This window comes from Armigeres subalbatus, chromosome 3, assembly GCF_024139115.2.
Source record: "Armigeres subalbatus isolate Guangzhou_Male chromosome 3, GZ_Asu_2, whole genome shotgun sequence".
NCBI lineage: Eukaryota > Metazoa > Arthropoda > Insecta > Diptera > Culicidae > Armigeres > Armigeres subalbatus.
Genome location: NC_085141.1, coordinates 177078702 through 177105127, shown reverse-complemented (window position 1 = coordinate 177105127; position 26426 = coordinate 177078702). Strand labels below are relative to the sequence as shown.

Genomic DNA, 26426 nt, shown 5'->3' with positions numbered 1-26426 from the left:
AGAACGCTGCGACTAGTAGTTAAGGGCGCCGAATAAAGGACTTAAAAGCCATTTTGATGTCAAAGGTTCATGAGACGTTCACTCAAAATAGCAATAAATGTGTTTCTTAACAAATATCAAGAACAGAGTTGTACCCATCATAAAGAATCACGAGGGAATCGTTTATACTAGAAAATCAAAAATCTCGGATTTGGATTATAAACCGTAAAGAGGATCGATTTTGATGATATTATTTTCAATTTGCTAACACGGGCTTACGCTTTACGACGTTCGACTTTCAATCAAGGGCCCCGTATGCCTGTCACTGGCGAACAAAGCAAAAGTGTGCATAAAAATTGTCTCGCCATAACAAAAAGGTGGAAGAGAATTAACACTGTTGTATTTTGGAACCAAATCCAGATGTCGCACATGTCGTGGTAGGACTTCAGTGCTCCGCCTTCTCCCCCTGCTTTCAAGACGAAACAGTGGCATTAAAAAATTGAAAATAAAACGACAGTGAGTTAATTTCAGAGCATTAGTGATTAATCATAGATTTAATCATGATTAATGAATAATGGGTTATTTAATCATTATTCATTAATCATAATCATACAAAAAATACAATTCAATCATTAATCACTAATCGTTAATCATAGATTTTTACATTTAATCATTAATCACTAATCGTATTCGAGATTGTTTTCAGTTTATTCATTAATCATCAATTTCAATCATTGCATACATCGCTTTTATTCATTGATCTTTAATCATAATCATACAATTTTTATACCTTTTAATGACACAATTTGGTAGATAGGTTACTTGATCATTGATCACTTTGCAAATCATTTAATTTGATTATTCATAATCATTAATCATTAATCATATCGATCGTTAATCATTAATCATACACATATTGTGTCAACATTTAATCACGATCGGTAATCGTTAATCATATTCCAAACGTTTTATTCATTAATCATAATCGTTAATCATTGTCAAAAATTAATTTAATCGTTAATCATAATCATTAATCATTGTCGAAAATGAATTAATCATTAATCATAATCTTTAATCATAGAGTTGAATGATTCAATCATAACAAATTCAATTATTCACTGGAAGCTTTATTCATTAACGCTCTGGTTAATTTTTATCTAATTACCAACCAGGCATAACAAAAACAATGTAGACTAAATTAATATTTAGGTTTATTTGTATTGTAAAAAACATAAACTTGTGGAACACTTGTGTGTTGCAAGTCACCCCAAAATTTGGCAAACAGAAGAATCGAAAAGATTTCACAACGCTCACAAGTCCCTATTATACCACCAACACAATTCTATAAGGCAGGAATTAAAGAAAAAGCTATATCGAGTATCCTTAAAACGCTTGTTTATTCTATTATATCTACAACATTAAAATTATCGGCCTGAAGATTCTAACCGTAGCAATTTGCTCTGTACTCAGAGTTCACTTCATATGGAGACTTTCGCTTCCCTTCACATCGAAATTGTTTGTACCTACTACATAGCAATGTACGCTGCTTCTTTGCTAGGTTTCTAAGTATTCGATCGTTTAGCTAATCGCGGGTTAGTATCTTCTCTAACCGATGCCGTTATAAATTTAAGGCACAGACTTCTCCAGATTTAATATAAATGATCTTCACTTTCGAATACTGGAAACTTTGATCGCCCTCAATAAAACAAAATTGCATGTTTTAAGTAGTGCTTGTTTACGTGCTGCTTACTTTGAATCGATTCGTATATTTCTAAGGAAACGTAAATAACCTTACCTTATACAAAGAAACAAGATACTAAAAATAATGTCGTCCATTTAAAAAAGGGAAACAAACTTGTAGCTCGCGAAGTCAACCAATCCACACATGTTTCTATGAATTGCTTTGTCAACAAGAAAATACAGACGGCAAGTAAGTTCCGCTAGTGTACTACTATCAGTGGGAATGTGATTCAGTTGTCTCACGCCAGCTTCTCCAGCAGTTTCTTGAGCTTCTCGTGGGCGTATCGGATTTTCTGGTACAGATCGCTCGAACAGCCCTGCTCCTGGATCGTGGAAAAGCGGTACGTCCGGAAATTCTTGTTGTTGTCCATCAGCGTCACGGCTCGCATCAGTGGGCACAGGATGATCTTTTGATGATCGGAGAAGTTGAGCTGTTCGGAGAAAATTAACATTTGTCAGATTGATTTGTATATGTACACGCAGAGAAAATCTACCTTTTTGAACTAAAAAATAAAATTATTGAAATATTTTTTAAACCCAAATATTTTATTTTTAAAATTAAAACTGAAATATATTTAATTCAAAAATTTTGATTGTTGTTTCTACTGCAATCCAGTGTAACTAGTTTCTGGAGTAAGTATTTGAAAAAAATACAAATATAATCATTGTGGTTATATGTTTCACACGAAGCCTAACCAAAAATAAAATAAATGATAATCACAAGAAATTTTATATAACATTAAAAATGAATTTTTGATAACAATATTTTTTTTTTTTTAATTTAAGAAAAATATTGTTGAAAACAAAAACATTACTTTTTGGTTTAAATTTTTTTTTTACAAACAAAAAATATATTGTAAATTCAACAATTTTTATTTTGAATGCTTTCGATTGAATTTCGTCTAATCAAATCTGATTTATTGTTGAATTCAACAAATAAAATTATTAGCCGGGAACAATAATTATTTTGTTGTTTTTATACATAATATCATTGAGTTTAAAAATCATTTCTCTGCGTGTAGGGTGAGGTGGGGTAAGTGGTCAAGGTGGGCAAGATGGGTCAGTACCGTTTTTGAGCATTGTGTATTCGTTATAATGCAGAGATTATGCCTTTGTAAAAAGAATAATTTGGTTCTACATTATTGCCACTGGATTTGAGCGGGCTTGGTTGTCATATGGCTACTGCTTCTGCCTTATATAGCTACTGCTTCTGCCTGATACGCAGGAGGTCGAGGGTTCAATCCCAGGTCCGTTCCATTCTCCTACTTTGTATCTTCCTCTATATTTCTCATGTTCTAGCAATCGCTAGAACTGGAAATGCACTTCCATACTGTTTCCATTTCTATTCCTATACCTTCAACTTGAATATTGTAGCAGTAATCTGCTAGAATTGGAAATGAGCTATAAAGCTCGTTTCCTACATCCAATTAGAAATTCCATCAGTTGCTTTCTCCTATCTATCACATTGGCAGCTCGTTAACTAAGACGGACCTCTGCCTCTCGAACCTAACCCAAAAATTCCTACGAATTCCGCATGAACTCGTGGCAAGTGCAGAGGTATATTCGGCTTGTAGTGGGCGAGTGATTGCATCATCATTTCCTCCCCCTTCCCATTGACTTGCATTCTGACGTGGTAGGCGTCAGTATGACCTAGCAAATGAGATCACCAGTACTTGTACATTGAAGATGTGTGTTAGTCCCAAGCAAACATCTGTTGGTTCCCTGTGCAAGAACAGCAATAATGGAGTAAATAAAATCTAAAATATAAAAGTTCAGAAGCCTCCGTTTGAGAGGCATGAAGGCTTTATCCCTGTGAGATACTAGTTCATTGGCCGTTATCGGTGAACTGGCACGAACTTAGCTCAAAATAGAAGGAAGCAGTCAAAGGCAATGAAAAATAGAACCGAAAGATTTCGCAAGCGCGCAACAAGCATGAAAATTTGTGTTCAATAGAAGGGTTCAAATTCATTCTGTTCGTGAGAGATGCCTGCGATGTATAAAATACATAAACATTAGCTTTAAAAACTTTTGCATTTTTGTGGGTCATACTGTACGAGACAGATTTTTTTAAATTTTATTTTCTACTGACAAAAGACTGTACTTTGTGTTATGAGGCTCTTCATAACAAACGCATACATACCTGCACGGTTCCATTGGTCAAATGCATCACGACCGCGCACATTGTGCGGAACCACGTGTGCAGATGGGGAATACGGGAAATTTGATCACTCTCTATGTTAACTGCTCCCGCACCGGCCTTCACCAGATGTTCTGTCATGTACCGCTTGAAGTACGACAATAACTTCATCTTTTTCTCCATCTGAGATGGATAGCTGTGAATATCCATGTACGTCTCGACGCCTTCCTTGTCGATAAAGTGTACATTGCTGTAAAAAAGAAATGAGTAACGAGTTTAGAACAGAGCGCAAATCAGATCCGCTTTTGGATTTAAACTCACAGTCCGTTGGCGAGCATGATCAACTTTGTTGTGTCATTGAACATGACTCCCATGCCCTCATCACAGAGCTGATAGCCGAAGCCGTACTTGTCGCTGTAGTCAACCCATTTTGAGACCCAGAAGAGTGGCTGCACTGCCGGATCGGTGTTTTCATCGTCTAGATTTGCTACCAGTTTCGGAGGCTTGGATGCGATCAGGTTGCTTAATTGCTTGTATAGATTATCGATGTCAGTCCGATAGCCTTCGTTGTGTCGAGACATGGTGCCCGAAGCCGTGATGGCATCGTGAAGGTTGTTTTTGAGGAAGGACGATTCTAAGCGGGTGTCATCTGAAAAAAGGACGTTATACGTTTTTAATCACGTTACGTGACCTCAATGCACTGATTTAGTCCTAAATGTAAGTTTATGTAAAATATGCATTGTAAGCCCGAAATATTGACAATACTTTTCTAAAAAGTATCGTAAACATATTGTTACTGGAGGACTTCAAGGAAAGGCATTGCCAATGCTACCATAATTTTTGATTTTTTATTATGCATACTTTCTCTTAAACTTGGACACAATTTATGCAAATCTGGTTGATCCCCCATATGCCTACCGTTAACTTCTGAAAGTGGTTTCCTACCCATGCGATCGGCGTTCTCCAACTGGTCAGCACGAGGAGCCATCGTGAGACAAGAGATCGGGAGCGAATTGGGAATGTGAGCGCAGCACATAAATTCATAATCAAACAGTGACGTCACGTTGGGACGTTTGTGGGGATCCGATTGGAGCATTGAGCAAATCATTTCGGCCGCATTGGTACGAATCGTGGAAGGGAGTCGGTAATCACATTTCCTAATCTTTGTGTAAGTATCTTTCAGACTTTTCGTTTCGAATGGCGGCTGCCCCACGAGTAAAGTGTACATCACGCATCCTATAGACCAAACGTCCACCTCGTAGCTGTGGCCTTTCTTGTTGAGAATCTCTGGAGCAATGTAGTTCGGCGTGCCGCAAAGGGTCTTCTTTCGTTCCCCTTCGAACTCTATCTTGGTGGCCAGACCAAAATCACCAATTTTCACGTGAAGTTCATCGTTCAAGAACAGATTTCCCAGTTTTAAATCACGATGGATGATATGTTTATCGTGCAAATATTTCACGCCGGTAAGCACTTGGTGAATGTAGTAGCGGCACTCGTAATCGGTGATAATTTTCCGCCGTTTATGAAGTTCCATCATTGACTGTGAATGAACGAATTAATCACAAAGAACAACGAAACTTTGACCGAATCCAACAGTAGCAGCAAACTTACCCGCTTTTTGCATAATTCCAGAACTATGTATATGTTGAGCGGATCGTCGAAAAAGCTATGGAAGCCCACAATGTTCCGATGGTTCAACGATTTATGAATCGTGATTTCCTGAGTCATCTTTTCCTTCTGGTTATGCTTCATCATTAGCTTCTTCGAAACAATCTTGCCCGCATACACTTCTCCTGTGACAACGTCCATGATTTCGTAGCATTTTGCGAATCCTCCCTACAGAAGAGAATGAAAAAGAATTGTATATTTTCCCTGATCATAAACTTAAATCGCTTCATGAGCTCTATAGTAAAATAGAGTAAGATTTTTGGACCTTCTGTTTTTGTGTTTGGAACTTATTTTCTGGCCAAACCGGAGTTCAGTTTTATATCGAAGCAACTGATAATTAGTGATATTAAATCAATTACCAACAACGTGTTATGCGAAATGCTTTAAACAACAGGATTGTACGACATTTCGCGGTTAACCATTTCGAGGGGTACCAGTTCGCGGTCTACCACTTCGCGTTCAGTATCATATCACAGTATAACATTTCGCGGTTTATATTATTTGGCGGTATACCATTCCGCCAAAATGTATAAACCGCGAAACAGATTACCACCAAATGATACAGACCGCGAAATGGTTTACCGCGGAATGTTTTACCGCGAAATGTTGGACAACCAATCAACAGACATACTGAAATCGTGCGTCTCGTGGCCATGTAGTGTAAGTGCAAACCGGCATTTAATCAAAATGGTAATACCATATTAGAACCTTATTACAATGGTTCTTTTCTTAGTTGCTAGACTGTCGTTTTTTTGACGCAAAACTTTCGTAAGCTCTTGACAAATTCAATTGACATTGCATGCCAGTGTATAACCTTATCATATTTATTGAGATTGCTTTTCTAAAAATCCACAAAACTATAAAACAACTAATTTAAACACAGATTTAACCCGAAGCCCCAATTCCGATCGAAATCATTATTTTGTTTTCTAAAATAGATTTAGACACACTGTGGGCAATCAAAACAACTGATTCGTAATTCAATCGGCTTTACATTTTAAATTTCTAGAATTTTGTTTTCTTTATTCTGTTTTTTTTTCATTAAATTAAAATCTTGAATCTATTATTAAGAAGTTTGAACGTTCCCATTCAATATTAGAATATTGGATCAAAATGTTGGAACTTATTCTTTAATTTCCGAGTTACAAGTTTTTCCTTTCATTTATTTAAAAAAATATCTTATAGCCTATAATACATATCACTCCATTTTTGATAACAAATATCATGACAAAGAGTAACTTGATCCCAATCCTATCCTTCTTCTTCTTTATTGGCATTACATCCCCGCACTGGGACAGAGCCGCCTCGCAGCTTAGTGTTCATTAAGCACTTCCACAGTTATTAACTGCGATGTTTCTAAGCCAGGTTACCATTTTTTTTTTGCATTCGTACATTATGAGGCTAACACGATGATACTTTTATACCAAGGGAACGATACAATTTCCATTCCGAAAATTGCCTAGACCGGCACCGGGAATCAAACCCAGCCACCCTCAGCATGGTATTGCTTTGAAGCCGCGCGTCTTACCGCACCGCACGGCTGAGGAGCCCCCCCAATCCTGTTATTCTTTCTAATATTTGACACAATAATTATCCTAATAAATGGCGTAATCTGAATAAGTTATTAACGTAACGCTGGGTAGACACCGTTGCGTGATGTGTTACAATGTAAGATCTATCACGGTCACATTGTCAGCTACAGGCATATCCTGATACAACGAATACCTTCCCCAATATTCAACTCCGTAGTACTTATGAGGGTATCGCTGAGTCGGGGGCCTCTCGTTAAGTAAGTACTACATCAAAACTCCCTTCCCCTTCCAAGTTACGGTGAAGATGGGCGTGACCAGGAGTAGTAATCCTCATGCTTTTGTGATTTTTATCCTAGATAAAAATCAAGGACCACACCCACCTTGATTTCTGATAGCAATCTGAATAAGTATTTCAAAAGAAAAACATAAGTATCACTAGTGTCGGGTCCGCGACGTTAGGCGTAAGGACGGTAGACATAAGTACGATAGGCATAATGGACGTTTGGCATAATTCTACCTTCTTTATGTCATAAGCTGTTCTTCGGGTCATTTTATGCCTAACATCCATTATGCCTAATGTACTTATGTCTAACGTCTTTAGTGGGGTATACCCACTAGTGTACAATCTACGATTTTATTAGGTTAGTTGTGGAAAAATACTAAACTGTAATACAGTAATATATCATAAACTAAATTACGAAGTATCGAAAAGTTACCATTTTTTGTTGATTGTAGAAGTACCTTCGTATAAAGACGACTTGAACATTAGAAGAATAACTTAAGGTGATTATACAATCAGTCCCGTGGTGAATTTTAAATTCACCACATATTTTCCACTACCATCTTCTATAGGTAAAATACGATATAATATTTTTCATACAGTGCTGAAACTGAAGTCGATTGTATAGCATAAGTAAGCAAATGATTCTATGATTGTATCACCACTATGTGCCTAATGGTTCTCTCAATCCGTGCTCTTTAAAATCGATTGAAAAAAGCACGTGCTTTCCAAGATGGCCGATTTGTGGCCTTGTTGTATTACCACCTTAAAGATGAATATATTCATTTCAAAGAATAAATATTTCGATATTCGATTCTGATCTTGCCTCATAACACAAATCCATGATATATGTCACTACCACTAGAAATTAATACCAAGATGATAAAGTGACAAAACAAACTGAATTTGGATAAAAAGATCTTGGAGAACTGCTCCGAATTCATCTCATGGCTCCGATATTCATCCCACCAAAAACAAAAGCAATGGAAAGTACCCCAATTATCTTCCTTAATTAGATACCACACACCGTGTACTAAAATGAAATAATTCAGTCTGAATGCGACTGATTAATAAACATTAAAGAGTTTTTATCCTTTAAATTCAATTAGAAACTTTGAATTTTAAATGTTAGGTTAACCGGCGGTAATGGTGGTCCTGGATGTAACATTAGCTCATCACGCATATTAATCAATATTTCCACGATAATACGTCGATTTGTAGGGAGATATTAACCACTGCTTCTGTAAAAAAGTGTATCAAACATATGACTGCTTCATTAAGCTAGATTTATACACTTCTTAAACTATTAAAAGCAATTCTCTTGCGTGAAAAATCATATTGATTTGGTTTTTTAGCAGCCATGTTTCGTTGACTTATACAGGCTGGCTTTTATTGAGTTTTTTCTTTTGCCAAAAAAAAGAGTTTTCTGAATGAGCATACCTGGTTTCGCATTCGCACATCAGATGAATGGAGCTATCATTTTTATTTCACAACTAGCAGACCCGACGAACTTCGTTTCGCCCAAAATGGATTTATTCTCTGATTAGTTCTCGAATTATGCAGAAATTTCAGTTTCATTTGTATGGGAGCTTTCCAAAGCGGGGAGGGGTCTCGAGCCATCTTAAGAACCTTCCCCGGCCCCAAAAACCTCTGCATACAAATTTTCACGCCGATCGATTCTGTACTTTCCGAGTCTATAAGGTTCAGACAAACAGAAATTCATTTTCATGTATACAAATTTCCATTAGTATAGCGACATAATTAACCAAATTTTTTTTTGAACAATACTGGGGGTACCCGTAACCGAAATGTTGGCATGCGATTTCAATTTGAAGCACTACGTTAGTATAGGTAAAACTCTAAAATCAAAACATTCTTACCAATAACCCGTACTGGAGAAAATAACCGAAAGCTGCGGATAGAATATCCGATGCTTGCAATTAGGTAGCTGAGAATTTTTGTAAAAACAGGTTAATCCACTCAGCGGTTATGTTTCATTCGCAAATTGCATAACGCTAAACTTGACCATTGTCAACCCACACCAAGCAGCTAGTAATGCTTCATGTACGGTAGGGTTCTGAAATGTATAAAGTCCTTAACGCTCAGACAAGTACCCTCCCACAACCTGAAACGTCATGTAGTTTGTGAATGGGCCCTCATGATGCTTTTCTCGAATCACGATATAATCGTTTTCATTCGCAGAACATATCAAAAATAATTGCCTACCTTACGGCTTCCACAAACACGATTCAAGCACAAGCGATTCAAGCATCAACCTTTCATTATTATTATCTTTATTAAAGAGGTTTTCGGCCCTGGGCCGGTTCACCTCATATCAACCTTTCATGGTTCAATACACCATTTTCTTCATAATTTCGCAAATAAATGATTAAATTTAAGTGTATTAATATTTAGATCTATTATTGCTTGCAAAAAGTATTTTGATATGTAATATGATACCGAAAAAGTATTCTTTCAACTCGGGAAGTTGAAACACGTGAGAGTTTTGAGACGATTAACAACAGCTGATCGATATAGAGAGGAGTGGAGTCAAACGCACGTGCCAATCATGAAACTTCAATGCAGGCAGAGTTAAAAACAAGCATCCAATAATTGTATTTATGAATAATTGTGTAATAATATCAGGTAGTGGCCCAGTTCTAACTGTTTATGCAAAGTATCAAGCAAGGAATTGCCTAGAATAAGTTTTACAATTGGCTATTAGCTTTCTTCAGCAGTGCGTTATGCATCATCCCCACCTAAAGCATTGTTTACATTTTGAAAAAAAAAAATCTTTGAGAGTATCGCACTGCGAGAGCAACACAACTGCCAATGGTTTCAACAAGCAGTAAATCTCAAAATTATGCGGCAGCCTATAATTAACATATGCAATTTGTTTGTAGGCACAACATGAGGGCTAGAACATGTAGCCTTTTTGCAATTGCAGTTTTTAATACAGTTTTCATTTTTCTTAACTTCTTCACTTGCAAATATGGTAAGCATTTGGGAAATCGAGTTTCAACTGTTTCCTCGACTGTTTCACCTAAGCCCCGGAGGGACTCTTCTGAGCACAATAAAAGTGTATCCAATTCACGAATTAGTAATTCATTTTCATAACGATTTTTATACCGGGAACAAAACACGTTTATAACTGCTTATTAATAAGACAAACGGATGATTTGGAATACTTGGTAAAGTGAAAAAGTCTTCGTAAAACAAAAATCATGCGGAATATTTTATTTGGGATACCAAGCAGTTGAAGTTACATTTTTTCCTCTTTGCAAGTCCCGTCCCAGCATGCAACCAAATAGAATCCACGCTCAATAAGATGTTTTGATTTTCTCTATTTGTTTGCATGCTGCCTTTATTCAACGCAAGCAAAAAGACCTAATAGGCACCGACAAACCGACGTGCCTTCTCATATACAGTTCTTCAAAATTCTTGGCAATTACTCTCCTTTCATTACCTAGCTCCATCTGTGCGATGGTTTACACAACAGCTCTCACAAGTGTGCGGGCAAACTTGGTCATGCACTCTTTAATTTATTTCATCAGCTCCCACATAATAATCAATATTCAATATTATAAATATATAGAATTTTATGATAGGATTCGTTCGCCAAATGAAAAACATTCGACTTTCGAAAATGTGTGTAATGATCATAAAATCTTCAATGTCGATTTAAGCATCAAAAAAGATTTTTAATTTTTAATTATTTTTATCTACATCGCTGTGTAGATTGTTTGTAACGTGCATATAATGTTGACGTCGAACAGCTGGTGAATTGCGCGCATTTTGCTTTTTCTCCTTCTTGACTTTTTCTATCAAATGAACTTTAATGTCAGTAATGACAGAACGAGTTACTACACTCGGAGTAAAACGATTGTATTATTTTTTGCCAATTTTGAAATCAGAGAGGCCCATCGGTTTGTCGGTGTAATAGGGTTTCTCACCCCATTCCCGGCCTAACATGCGCACGACTGCATTATTTAATTGATATTTATGACTAGGGGCAACTTTTCTGAATTTTGTGGGCCGTGTAATATTGCGATGGGGTTCACCTCTGCTTCAAAAATAGTTATTCTTGCTAAACACCGCTTGAAAAAGCTTTTATTTGATTTAAATTAACGTGGTGCAGCACTCATTTCAGTCATAGGCGATTGCTTATCCGGCATACCCCAAATCTCCTCGGCATACGCAATATTTTACTCAATCTCTCAACATCTTACTCTCATTCTCTCTCTCGGGACGGTAGAAAATGCGACGTAAACAAAAATATGCACGTTCCACGACAACAAGATGCCAGATGGTATTATTCATAATCATTTTTATTTGGTTGAGAAGAAATATTTACTCATCCAAATTTCTCCCAAACACTTAAAAACAATATCTTTTCCACCTTTTGAAATCGAGAGAATTATAAATAACATGATAGCGTCAACGTATTAGACAGTTTTCCTATTGACGATGAAGAATTATCTTCATACTAAAATAAGACTTATGGCCTTTTGGCAGCACTGTACAGCTAGAAGTTCTTGGGCTGAGGTGATTTTTTGTTCGGTTTGAGGATACATTTTTAAATGTATTCCAATATGTTTATATAAAATCTAGTGATACGAACAATTACAAAAGATTGAAGTGCTCGAGTTTAGCATTATTGTGTTGTGATAAACAGCCTGAAGCAATGGTTGTATCGAGCACTGTGACGATTTTCATTTAGATGTTTATTTGATGATACCGTTTTGTAAAAGTGGAAAGAATCACTCCGGCTCAGTGGTGTTGCAACGAAGAGCAAAAGTTTGAAATCTACATTTTTATTTTCTATAATTGGATCGATTAGGAGTGAAATAAATGGTTGAAAAGTATTGAGTATTGTGCGAGATAAATAGGAGACTTTTTTAAAATGATCAATCATAAACCTACGGCTACTAAACAGTATAAATCATTAGCTTTCTGTGCAGTGAGCCGGGAATGGGGTCCATAGGCCCAAGTAGTGATTTACCCTATAAACAGCTTTCGTATGTTCGAAATCAACAATTACTCTTCCCAAGTGAGCTGCAAAATCATAAGGTTGTCCATTTCGTTCGAGACTTTTGGTGGTTTAAATAATATATTGCGGACATCCATCGTCGGTTTATGCTGTTTGGCGACAAAACCAAATGTAAGCAAGCCGACTGGTGGAATAATTCATGTTGGAAATGCAATAGGTATATGAAGATGTATATTTTATCCCTACATACCGCTATTGACACCTCGAGGCATGTCAGTGGAGTGTCAGGGTGAGCACCCAAATAAGACTCACATGGGGCGAGTGACATTTGGAGAAGCTGCTTCGGCGGTAGAGTGGTAGAGGATTGAATCTACACACCCCTAGTGAGGCACAAGTGGTGCACGGGGGGTGCACCTACTTCGGTAGGGTAGCGCGTGGTCTGTTTCGGCAGAAGAGTGTGTGATCGGCCTGTACTGAGGGAGGAATGTCGTAGCTTGTAAACGCTTTGATCATCCCGTGGCCAGTGTTGGTAAAAACTGAAAATCTCAAAACTCATAGGTGATTCAAATCAAGCGTGAGTTGAAACGCACCCAACTCAGCATCTAAAAACTCATGGATGAGTTGAATCATCCATTTGAATCATCGTAGGTTTTCTTTTGTTCTCCTTCACGGTTAGAAAAAAGTACCTAATATTAGGTACTTTTCACTCAAATCGAGGGTTCAGTGTGGGAACCCAAAATTAAGTAATATTTTCTTGAAATTAAGTAAAATTCACCTAAAATTAAGTAAAATATACTTAATTTTAAATAGAAACTAACCACAAGTTATGTAAATTTCACTCAACTTTTGTAAACATGAGATTACTCAACGTTGGGTTCCCACACTTTAATGCCCTTGTTGAGTGGTTTTGCTCTTCATTTTATGACAACAAAGGGAAGAGGGAGGGAGATGCAAGAGAAAAAAAGTACCTAAAATTAGAACACGTTAAAAACAGTGAATTGTTTGTCGCATAAAATATTAGACACTCTTTTATGTATAAGCAATAAATTGCCCCCAAATTGATTTCAAATGCGTTTCTAAACCAAAATGATTTTTTGGCAAATGAGTGAAATGATGCGTTTTAGCATGAAAAATTCAAGCGTGATGCATTCCTTTAAAATCGCAGACGATTTCGTTCGCACGGGAGCGCTCGTTGATTGAGATTTATGAGTGATTTTACCAACACTGCCCGTGGCATGGCTGAAGTTTGTGCATAGACTCACATGCTGAGGTAGGAGTGTCTTAGCGTAGTATCTGTTAACCCAGTCAGTTACAGCTATTAACTCCTCGAGGCATGCCACTGGAGTGTTAGAATGAGCATCCAAGTAAATCTCAAATGGTGTGAGTGGCTGCGTGAATAAGCTTGAGCTTGATTGACTGCTCGTAGTTGCTACTCCATTATGACCAGATCAGCTGTTCTTGCACAGGGAACCAACAGATGTTTGCTTGGACTAGCTCACATCTTCAATGTACAAGTACTGGTGATCTCATTTGTAAGGTCATACTGGCGCCTGCCACGTCAGAATGCAAGTCAATGTAGTGGAAGGGGAGGAAATGATGATGCAACCACTCGCCCACTGCAAGCCGAATATACCTCTGCACTTGCCGCGAGTTCATGCGGAATTTGTTGGAATTTTTGGGTTAGGTTCGAGAGGCAGAGGTCCGTCTTGGTTAACGAGCTGCCAATGTGATAGATAGGAGAAAGCAACTGATGGAATTTTCTAATTGGATGGTTGGAAACGCGCTTTATAGTTCATTTCCAATTCTAGCAGATTACTGTTAGAATATTCAAGTTGAAGGTATAGGAATTCAGATGGAAACGGTATGAAAGTGCATTTCCAGTTCTAGCGATTGCTAGAACATGAGAAATATAGAGAAAGATACAAAGTAGGAGAATGGAACGGACCTGGGATTGAACCCACGACCTCCTGCGTATGAGGCAGAAGCAGTAGCCATATGACTACCAAGCCCGCTTGGTGTGAGTGGCTGCGTGAATGAGTACATTTAGTACAACCTATCCTCCAGAAGTAATGCTCAAGGAGGATTTAGTGGGTGAGAGTCCCACACTCCAGTAGACTGCCATGTAGTAGCTTGGCAACTACTACGCGTGTGCTGGGTCAGTGCATAATGCATTACTCCACGCAAAAAAAAATAGTAAGGGGAGCGATAATTTTATTTTATTCTCAAACTCAGATTTCAAAATGTGTTCACGGGATTATTTTTAGCATATTAGGCCGATACAAATATTTAAAATCCATTTTGTATCCTCCCCCTCGGATTTTTTTTGCCAAAAAATGATATTTTGAGGGGGCAACAAAATAAAATTCGGATAATTTTGAGGATTTTCAAAACACTCTTTAACAAATCCGAGGAGTTTTTTTTATTTTTTTCATTTTAATATTTATTTTTTATTATCCCCCCCCCCTTGACCTTTCGGAGACTAGTAGAACAATACATGTCAATACAAACCTTGCGGATCCCAAAACGAATCGATTAGGGAAGAAATCTTGCAAACCGGTCAACCCGTTCGCGAGTTAAATCGTCAGGAAGGAGATCTCAACTCATTTTTAATATATAGATTTCGGCATGTTACACTGCATATTGGAGCATACGTTTGAGCACCCCTCGAATTGTGTCTTCACTGCAACATTGCTTGCCTTTTGTGATACCGCGGCGCTACTGCGTTCTCTTCAAATCAGCCAGAGTGGACTATATTGTTAATATGTCCCGTAACACGGTAGATCACTTTGACGTAGTGTGTTGCGGTGTAAGATCTACCAAACAGAGCCCTAGCTTAATCCATTTTCTAGCTAGGGCAATGAGTTGTGGTAATTAAGGATTCATCGTATTTAGTCCCCGCTACCAACAGCAGTCTCAGAAATAAAACATAATTAATGTTACCTTGCAGACAGTGGAAAGACTCGAATTCCTCTCGTTTGAGGCTAAACTGTATGCAGCGGAAACAACTTTTCAAGCAATTAGTTAAAAAAAACCTCGGTACCCGTCCCTAGGCTGAACTGACTGCTGGAAAAATCGAGTTAGGGGTTTAAATACGTACTAACTCTTCTTGAACTGGTGAACAATGGTAGTGAGAGGAACACACGGAAGTTCTTATTACTGAACAAATTCTCTTGCTTGAAATGGTCTTGTAGACAGAGCTAAATCCCGGGTTTGTAGCTTTACTGGTGATATTCTAGAAGCAAGACAAGGATGTGGCTAGGGCTCCGATGCATGGCCAAAACAGTATTACTGTTCTGTTTTCTCAAGACAGGATTGATTTCTTATTGATAACAATGGAATTGCTCTCTGTGAAGGGTCTAAATAGCGGGACCTTGTCATGGTGCTCTTGAGAAAACAAAACAACAACTGTATCGAAACCGATACTGCATTGCTTATCAATAGTAATGGAGTAATTCGACATGCACTTAAACACTAAGGATACGGGTAACGCTACAATAGATCTAATAACTGGTCGCAGTGGAACACCCGAACAGGAAAAAAAAATATATATTGTTAATATACTATATTTGATTCCAAACTCTTCCGATTATCTCTTATAAGTATTAACAAGAATAGTAAGAACTAGACTACCCCCACTCGCATAACAGTCCCATTTAACTTTTCGTCACTTTTGAGTTAACCCAATAAATATGGTTCATTTCAAATGTACTTCCATAAATTATTAATAATAAAAATTGCTATTTTGCAAGCCCATGAGTGAAAAAAATACCAAAGCAAGGGCGTCCCATATTGAAAGTACCCGCATATCAACCCCACTAAAAATTGACATGACCTGATTGCACACAACTGAATAATGTTGCGATCAAACTAAATCGCTTGATGATCAACTCAGCAAAATTTCAGCAAGATACGATGATGTTCCAATTAATTAGATTTTTTTAAGTTTCACATGGAAGATGCGATTCGGAACTTCAATGGCTATTATTTCAGTATGCGAGAAAACGGTATGGGACTGATATGCGAGTGGGACAGTATAACACAGTGTGGTAAATCTTATTCCGTAATGTACCACGTAAAGGTGTCTACTCAGAATTACGGGACTACCACTACCCTTCCCTGAAAAAAAATATTCCAAGAGTTCTTCCAAAAAATCCTCAAATGAATTAGTACAGATTCTTCCGGTAATTCTATCAGAAATATTTCCAAGGATTTATGTTTATTTGGAAACTATGAATGGCTGCAACTCAATTTTGAACATTATGATTAAGGTACAGTGGGGTAAGTGGGTAAATGGGGTAAGTGAAAAAAACGCAAGTATTTCACTGATGAAGCACAGAATTATTCAATTTCACTTCACAATCATACAAGGCCATTCAAATCAATGCGTTGAATAAGTGAAACATGAAATAATGAACCATTTCAACATGCGAGAGTAAAAGTTTATTAACCTTTCAAGTTTATCTTTTGCACAAGTTGTTTTGCGTGTCAATAAATACAAATATTTTTTATGTTGGTTTCCATAACACATTCAATTAGTGCATTGATAAGTTGGTTTTCTTTGTAGTTTTGAATTCCAGCCACGAAAATATTGATATGAACATCAAACATTTTGAAAAAAATATTTTATTGCTTTGTCTGTTTTTTACAATGGGTGGGGCAAGTGAAAATTTACCGACATTGAATGCATTTCTCTATTTTTCCAAACACAAATAATTTCTATTAAGCGTATATAAACAAATGATACCAATTCGAACTCATTCTAAGGTTATTACAGTGATACGTGGTAATACTAAATCAGGAACCCAAAGTGCCAAGCGTGTCAGTGTTTTAAATAATCCATGTTTGATAAATAATTCGTGAAAAAATGTTATTTATATAGCCTAAATACAAGAATCACTACTATTGCAAATATATCAACAATTATGATTTATTTAGTTGAAGACGAGCTCGGTGGTCTAGTGGCTATCGCTTCTGCCTTATAAGCAGGAGGTCGTGGGTTCAATTCCAGGCTCGTCCCTTTCCTACTTTGTATTTCTATCTTAGTTCTTTCTGTGTTTCACGTTTATACCAAAACGATTCCTACTGTTATAACCTTCCACAAAATCCCAAAACCTCCCGTGGCACCTATGAGAGGTCGTAGAGTTCTCTGCATCTTTCTTAAGTAGGTGTCCAACAAACCATCCTTCCCCTTCCTCAGCATTCGCAAGGACGTGGCCAGGACAGATCTCGACTATTGGAGAGTGCATTGCTTCCATCTAAGAGATAGTGATTAGTCCCAAATCAATATCTGTGGTAACGGTTGAAAGTGATACTACTCTCATACAATAGTCTTGGCTTGTACCACCTACGAATTTGTGCGAACTGCTAAATGCTAATGCTAATGCTAAATGCTAATTATGATTTATTTAGTTGAAATTTATAAAATTTATTTATTTGTTAATGTAGACTCTTCTACTGAAATCATAAATGTATTGTTAATGAAACACAATATGATTCCAGGTTTGATGAATATTTTTTTTTTTTTTTTTTTCGAGAGTTGACCAGTTGTAGTCTTAATAGACTGGTATCTCGACTGGGCTCTCCATTTGATACACAATACTAGCAGACGACTCAAGCTATGTTGCTCACTAGGTCACTGCGGTCTGGGTTCGTATTGTGATCATACCGATACATTTCCCTTCCCGCAGTCTGTCAGTTTAAAACAAATAACAATAATAATGAAAGCTCATCACGCGCATGAATGTTTTCCGAATAATTAACATGTTTTCTTGGAGCCGACATTCAATACCGAATAGTAGTCTATGTTGACAACAGGTGGTACTCATGCCATCTCCAAGTAAAGGCCGTTCTACAGCGATTAACGCAACGGCGCATCTTGACAGTAATTCTGTATTCTCTGTCAAAACGCGTCACCGCGCCCACCACTGCCGCAGCTGAGCCATAACACTTTGATGTAATGTGATGGGATCATACTAGTGGACTTTGTTTCAACATGGAATAATTTAAATGGTATCGTAAATATACAATAAATTAATTTAAGTACTATTGCAATAAATCGACATATTAATCTGAGAGCTTCCATTATTTTGGCGGTTGATCAAGATTATGGCGTCATATCCTTTACAGTACTGTCTGATATCATAAATTTCAGTAGTCAAATGGTCATGTTCAATTCCGCTCTTCAAAATTCAAGTCTTTAAAGTCTGGTCCAAGATTCAGTTATCAATGGTATGGTAATGCTTCATTGCGTCTATTTCCTTGCTAAATGAATGAATTTTACGATTATGAAGCATTGATTTATATGAATAACATCATTAAAAATATGTACTCGTTGGATAGTCATTTCTATTATTGTGAGTTGTATAATTAATGTAAAACACTTCTTGTCTTTAGATCTGTTATTGTCATTGTGTTGTTGTCGGTTGTCTGTCTGTTATGTTTCAACATAAAGGTCTTTTATAACTTTGTCTTATTAGTGTTTTAGTCATTGTTAGATACAGTATGTATAAAACTACAAAAGAATTGTTGAGTATTGCCTTACAAATCCTATGTCCTTCTTCTATCTATCAATATCTGATTTCTCCTTTTATCAATCTCTTTTTCTCTTTTATAATCTCAACCTGACCTCCAACCTCACCTTCTTCTGTCTCTCTTCTATCTCAGATTTTCAACCTCAACCAACCTCAACCTTCTTCTGTCTCTCTTCTATCTCAGATTTTCAATTTAATATTTTTCTATCCAATAGTACAGTAAACTTCTACCTTGGCTGCTCTAAACCATTTCTGAAACAAAAATTAAAAAAAAAATCTGTTTAATTACTGAATCTAAAATGTTCAATACTATTATTTCATTTTGTGATCAATCTATTTTTTAATCCTACGTTTTTCTTGGTTGATTTCTGGTTTGCTATGACATTACTATTTTGAATTTTTCAACCTGATGTAAATCCTGATAAGTCTAAACAGTTTTCCACTCCCAATTGAAAACATTTTGAAAATTGAATGTCTCTAAAATACAAAGTAGACTTCTCAATTTCAATCTATATTACAACCTATCCTATCCTACCTATGGCCACGCGTTGGCTTCGCTATTTCCAGTTGACGAGAAATTGATTAATTTCCCGACCCCTTGGAGAGTGCTAATGAGCCCTAGCGGATCCTCCATGTAAAGAGCTATACCTGATAAGTATGCCGGGACATACGATCAGGGGCTCAGTCTGCAAAGCAGCCGATCCACTGTGAATCGTTAGAGGCGCACTGAAGTGCTCCAAATGTGATATTATGCACAGATGAATATTATCTTCAGTACCGTCAACCCCCGTGACCTTGGCTAGGGGATTCCAGGTTTGATGAATATTACAAAGATAATTTCTCTACATTATCGCCAAGGTTCATCATCTTACTATAAACCTGAAATAGAAAGTAGTGTTAGACACAAATGAAGATGAGATATTAGATCTCAAAAAATTCAAGTAAAGAAAACATAAAAACATAAAAATCATTTAATGGAGGCACTCTAGTGCCCTTTGACTTTCATGAAGTGTCAAAAAGCATCACAACAGATCACAGTTATGTTCTATTCAGTATAATTATCATTTCAAGCAAAATTTTTCATAACGACGTATGTAACAAAAGTAAACAAAACGAGGTTTTTAATACAACGTGACAATCACATGCGGCTTTATATAATACGCATCGATTTTACTGATTTCAGATCTTAAAATTCTTTAATTCAATCTTTTTACGAATCGACGTATGTCAAAAATCAATTTTTGAAGTCTCACTGTTACATACGTCGCTTTAACATATGGGAACTAAGAGCGACCTATGTACCAAAAAAAGCAAAACAAAACAAAACTGCAGTTGCGTCAATCGTGCACTATGGAAAACCGACCAATGTACACCGACGTGCGTGCAGCATACCGGTGTATGTATAATTTTATCGTTTTTCACAGTGAATTTGAATGAACTGAGATTTGATGTGAAGCACGCTTATTACGTGTCATGTAATGACGCATACCAGCGGAAAAAAGTATTGAAAAAAGATTTAGTTTTAAAACAGTTTTAGAAAAAGTTTTGCCAACTTTCTGCAAACGATTTCTCGAATCCTCATAATTGTTACATACGTCGTTATGAAAAATTATGCTTGATTTGCATGAAATATATGAACAAAAAATGAACCGTTTGTTTGAGAAACTGCATATGTAACATTTTTGGCCAAAATGAGATTTTTATATATTCTGAATCCTCGTCCAAAAATACGTATTCTGGCAAAAAATACGAAAAAAATTTTTTTGTTCAGGAATGTATGAAAAAAATTTCGTTTGTTTGAGAAACTACATATCAAGCATAATTTTTCATAACGACGTATGTAACAAATATGAGGATTCGAGAAATCCTTTGCTGAAAGTTGGCAAAACTTTTTCTAAAACTGTTTTAAAACTAAATCTTTTTTCAATACTTTTTTCCGCTAGCATGCATCATTACAAGACACGTAATAAGCGTGCTTCACAGTAAAGCTCAGTTCATTCAAATTCATTGTGAAAAACGATAAAATTATACATACACCGGTATGCTACACGTACGTCGGTGTACATTGGTCGGTATTCCATAGTGCACGATTGACGCTACATTACTACATGTTGGCACGGCAAATGCTGGGTAAAGCGTACCATTGGTACTTCGCGTACCTGAAGGAATAAAATAGACCCCATCTCGCGGTCCTTAGCCTCTTACCCAGCAACTCCTATCCCTACCTCCCCGCGGTGCTGGCCGGGATACGAGCAACCTTAGGGAAGATCGGGTAACCAACCCCGGTGGGAACTATGGTCGTATGCTGACAGGGAAGGGGGGGGGGGGTTACTTCTCTCCGGATGTGCAAATCTTACTGAGCGTCTGTTCTCCATGTCAGGATCGGCCCACAACAGCGTCTGTTCTCCATGTTAGGGGCGGCTGATCATCGTCCGAGTTCCAGCGAGGGACTCTAAGTGAAACTGTGCACCATGGTCCACCGGAAATAAGGAGGAATGGTCCTCCGGAAATTTAGGGGGTTTGGTGTCAGGCCCTGCAAGCCAGCCTTTAAAAAATCATAAGCAACGAACAATTAACAAGAGAGTACGGACCGGAACCATCGGCGAAGACCACTGCGACGAAAAGGGACTATCGATTGGAAACTCGGTTCGTGGAACTGCAAATCTCTCAACTTCATCGGGAGCACACGCATACTCGCCGATGTGCTCAAGGACCGTGGATTCGGCATCGTAGCGCTGCAGGAGGTTTGTTGGAAGGGATCAATGTTGCGAACGTTTAGAGGTAATCATACCATCTACCAGAGCTGCGGCAACACACATGAGCTGGGAACAGCTTTCATAGTGATGGGCGATATGCAAAGGCGCGTGATCGGGTGGTGGCCGATCAATGAAAGAATGTGCAGGTTGAGGATCAAAGGCCGGTTCTTCAACTTCAGCATAATCAACGTCCATAGCCCACATTCCGGAAGCACTGATGATGATAAGGACGCATTCTACGCGCAGCTGGAACGTGAGTACGACAGCTGCCCAAGCCACGACGTCAAAATCATCATAGGAGACTTGAACGCTCAGGTTGGCCAAGAGGAGGAGTTTAGACCGACTATTGGAAAGTTCAGCGCTCACCGGCTGACGAACGAAAACGGCCTACGACTAATTGATTTCGCCGCCTCCAAGAATATGGCCATTCGTAGCACCTACTTCCAACACAGCCTCCCGTATCGGTACACCTGGAGATCACCACTGCAGACAGAATCACAAATCGACCACGTTCTGATTGATGGACGGCACTTCTCGTATCGTGGCGCTAACATCGACTCTGACCACTATCTGGTGATGGTGAAACTGCGCCTAAAACTATCGACAATGTTCGGTACCGTCGCGCTGCAGCAAGGTACCCGGCAGAACGTGGAACGTTATAGACGGAAGCGGAGACAGCAGACCCGCCTTTTTCAGGAGAAGAAACGCCGCCTGGAAGAAGCGGAATGCGAGGAGATGGAACAGCTGTGCCGTTCTCAAGATACACGCAAGTTCTATCAGAAGCTCAACGCATCCCGCAAAGGCTTCGTGCCGCGAGCCGAAATGTGCCGGGATAAGGATGGGAGCATCTTGACGGACGAACGTGTGGTGATCGAAAGGTGGAAGCAGCACTACGAGGAACATCTGAATGGCGCTGAGAGTACAGGCAGTGAAAGTCAAGGCAGCGAAGGAGATGACTACGTCAGTTCAGCGGACGATGGAAGCCAACCAGCCCCCACCTTGAGGGAAGTTAAGGATGCCATTCAACAGCTAAAGACCAATAAAGCAGCTGGTAAGGATGGTATCGGAGCTGAGGTCATCAAGATGGGCCCGGAAAAGCTGGCCACTTGCCTGCACAAACTGATAGTCAGAATCTGGGAAACCGAACAGCTACCGGAGGAGTGGAAGGAAGGGGTTATATGCCCCATCTACAAGAAAGGCGACAAACTGGAGTGTGAGAACTTTCGAGCGATCACCATCCTTAATGCCGCCTACAAAGTGATATCCCAGATCATCTTCCGTCGTCTGTCACCATTAGTGAACGAGTTCGTGGGAAGTCATCAAGCCGGCTTCGTTAGCGGCCGCTCGACAACTGACCAGATCTTTACTGTACGGCAAATCCTTCAAAAATGCCGTGAATATCAGGTCCCAACGCACCATCTGTTCGTTGATTTCAAGGCGGCATACGACAGTATAGACCGCGTAGAGCTATGGAAAATTATGGACGAGAACAGCTTCCCTGGGAAGCTTACCAGACTGATCAAAGCAACGGTGGATGGTGTGCAAAACTGTGTGAAGATTTCGGGCGAACACTCCAGTTCGTTCGAATCGCGCCGGGGACTAAGACAAGGTGATGGACTTTCGTGCCTGTTGTTCAACATTGTGCTAGAAGGTGTCATGCGGAGAGCCGGGTGTAACAGCCGGGGTACGATTTTCAACAGATCCAGTCAATTTATTTGCTTCGCGGATGACATGGACATTGTCGGCCGAACATTTGCAAAGGTGGCAGAACTGTACACCCGCCTGAAACGTGAAGCAACAAAAGTTGGACTGGTGGTGAATGCGTCAAAGACAAAGTACATGCTTGTGGGCGGAACCGAGCGCGACAGGGCCCGCCTGGGAAGCAGTGTTACGATAGACGGGGATACCTTCGAGGTGGTCGAGGAATTCGTCTACCTCGGATCCTTGCTAACGGCTGACAACAACGTTAGTCGTGAAATACGAAGGCGCATCATCTGTGGAAGTCGGGCCTACTACGGGCTCCAGAAGAAACTGCGGTCGAAAAAGATTCGCCACCGCACCAAATGTGTCATGTACAAGACGCTAATAAGACCGGTTGTCCTCTACGGACATGAAACATGGACAATGCTCGAGGAGGACTTGCAAGCACTCGGAGTATTCGAGAGACGGGTGCTTAGGACCATCTTTGGCGGTGTGCAAGAAGACGGTGTGTGGCGGCGAAGAATGAACCATGAGCTCGCCCAACTCTACGGCGAACCCAGTATCCAGAAGGTAGCTAAAGCCGGAAGGGTACGATGGGCAGGACATGTTGCAAGAATGCCGGACAGCAACCCTGCAAAGATGGTGTTCGCTTCCGATCCGGCAGGTACGAGACGGCGTGGAGCGCAGCGAGCGAGATGGGCAGACCAGGTGCAGAACGACTTGGCGAGCGTGGGGCGTATCCGAGGATGGAGAGATGCGGCCTCGAACCGTGTATTGTGGCGTCAAATTGTTGATTCAGTTTTATCTGTTTAGATGTTAACTAAATAAATGAATGAACATATGTCCACGTACTTTAAAAAGCGATTGCGGAGTACTGATTACATTTTTTGCAATGAAAGTGTTCCAGGGTGTTGAGTTCTGCCATAAACTATTGATCTGTATCGAAGAAATCGAGAGATTCGGTGCCAATTTGTTCAAAAACAGTTTTTTGTTGTTTTCTCGAAATAGTGTAAAATGGACTTATGCAGTTTCTCAAACAAATGATTCAAATGTGTTCTTATATTGAAAAATCCTCTTTTAAAATCATTTTTTCACTTACCCCACATGTGGGGCAAGTGAAAAGTTGAAACCGATTTTTTTGTTTTCCAAATATTTTGTATCCTAAAAGTATTTTTCAAAGATCTTGTTCACAGGCATATAAAGATTGGATAGATGATTCGTTATGTCATAAATATGATCATTTTCAATATTATATTCAACTTTTATGACTTGATGAACATGAAATATACGATTTCCTTTACCCACTTGCCCCACTGTACCTTATGACAAAAACAGGCTATCAATTTAAAAATATTATTTTTTGTCTCTTGGCTATGCTACGAGGAAATACGGGTGCCATCATTAGGTGGATCCCGACAGCATCCTTTAGGACTAACGTGATTTTGAGGTTAGAGCTTATAAACAAACTTCAATATTTAGCAATACTTAGATGTGATAAATTTTATATCTATAGACAAATTATTCGATTCGATTTCATTCTTGAAATACAACAATGCCATTCTCCAATAATTTGATTATAAATGAACAATAATCGTGAACTACGAAACCTTCACCTATAATTAACGCAAACCATGCATGTCTTACCTTGCCGAAAAATCGTAACCTTTTGTAGGTCCTTCTAGCGGTGGCATCGTACAGCTTCTCCGGAATATCGGATGCTTTATCGTCGGGCTTGATCGAACTCATCCTAGGCTGTTTGTTTTTAACACACTCAGTGCCAGTTCCGGTAGATATTCGGAAACAACAATCGAGATAAACTACCGCAAAGGCGTTAATTGATAGCCAAAACGAACTCCAGTTGGAAGGGATCTTGTTATTTGCTGCTACTCCTTCCTACCGTCCTTAAATTTTTCGCGACACTAAACACTGTTTTCTTCTTTTTCTTACAAGTCGCTTCTTGCAATAAATTTAAAATTGACAGCCCGGAATAAACGGTTAGAAAAATAAATCAACGGCTAAAGTAACAAGAATGGTAAATGTTAATGGTTTTCCGGAAAACCAATTTCGAAGCCTGGGTCATCGGGGGAAAACAAAAAATACTTGTCCGATGACCGTTGAACTTTCAAAAAAGTGCAGAACAAAAGATTCTCGTGGAAGCCGTCTTCCGAATCCGACTGAACGAAGCCAGTAAACCAAGTTGCGATTATTGTCAGCTTTAAACAATGCCCTTCCACAAAAACACTTTATAGAGCGCAACCAGCGAATGAACTCAAGAGAAAACGATTCAGAGTTTTCCGGCTGCCGGCAATACACACAAGAATTTCCACAGATTTTTCAGCAATGATGGAGGAAAAGCACTGAACTTTTGCGGGCTTTACAACTGACGAGTGACGAGCACACCAACTCCCTGATGTTTGTCGTTCGAGGAACGCAAGCGGCCGGTTGATGGGCGAAAATGGAAACGGAACGGGCGAAAATGGTTCGGAATGTCGTTTTCCGTCACATAAAGACATCATTGTTCAGAGAAAAGCGAAAATGGAGTCAAAATTAAGACGATTGATTTTTGAAAAACCGACCAAAAAGTTGACATTAACATGTCGAATCGACTGAGTCAATAAAACCATACCATAGTGTGTCATCTTGTACCATGCTGGTACAACGTGAAAAAACATGGTGCAATATGTACTAGGTTATATAACCGTGGTACTTGTACCACAAGTGTATCTTCAGTATCAGAAGAGTGAAACGCCTGTCATCCGCGGTACAATGACACTCTACCCAACATCGTTTTTGGTACCCAGTTTCTGGGTAGTATACTCGAATTCAGGCCTCATTTTGGGTGATTGATTCGTACACTGACAAAAATCCAATCATATCCATTATGTGTGGCACATAAATTTTGCCTATAGCATTTCCCAAATGACGGCTATGTGAGCATATATATGGAAACACACATAATTGTTATTAACTAATAACCTTTATATGGATTCTCCTATAGCGGGTGGTTATTAACGCACATATAAAATTTATTTGTGAATTTCTTTAGATTTTTGCCAAAAAAAATGTGTGAAATTTTATTAGTGTACGCAGTTAGTGCCAATTATCGGCAATTA

The 26426-nt window shown here is 38.7% G+C and overlaps 1 protein-coding gene across 3 annotated transcripts; it reads right to left on the bottom strand.

The window, feature by feature from the left end:
• Nucleotides 1-1357: 1357 nt before the first annotated feature.
• LOC134225330 (serine/threonine-protein kinase polo) lies at nucleotides 1358-25773 on the bottom strand. 3 transcript variants are annotated; one of them, XM_062705302.1, is made up of 7 exons: nucleotides 25629-25773; nucleotides 24958-25328; nucleotides 5468-5692; nucleotides 4775-5396; nucleotides 4178-4505; nucleotides 3860-4106; nucleotides 1358-2150 (listed from the first exon to the last, which is right to left on the bottom strand). In XM_062705302.1, the coding sequence occupies exons 2-7, from the start codon at nucleotides 25057-25059 to the stop codon at nucleotides 1959-1961; spliced, it is 1716 nt and encodes a 571-aa protein (XP_062561286.1). In that variant the 5' UTR covers nucleotides 25060-25328; nucleotides 25629-25773; the 3' UTR covers nucleotides 1358-1958. The 3 variants fall into 3 exon arrangements, with proteins under 3 accessions (XP_062561286.1, XP_062561287.1, XP_062561285.1); XM_062705303.1 differs by having other exon boundaries at nucleotides 4802-5396; nucleotides 24958-25734; XM_062705301.1 differs by having other exon boundaries at nucleotides 24958-25733.
• Nucleotides 25774-26426: the final 653 nt, after the last annotated feature.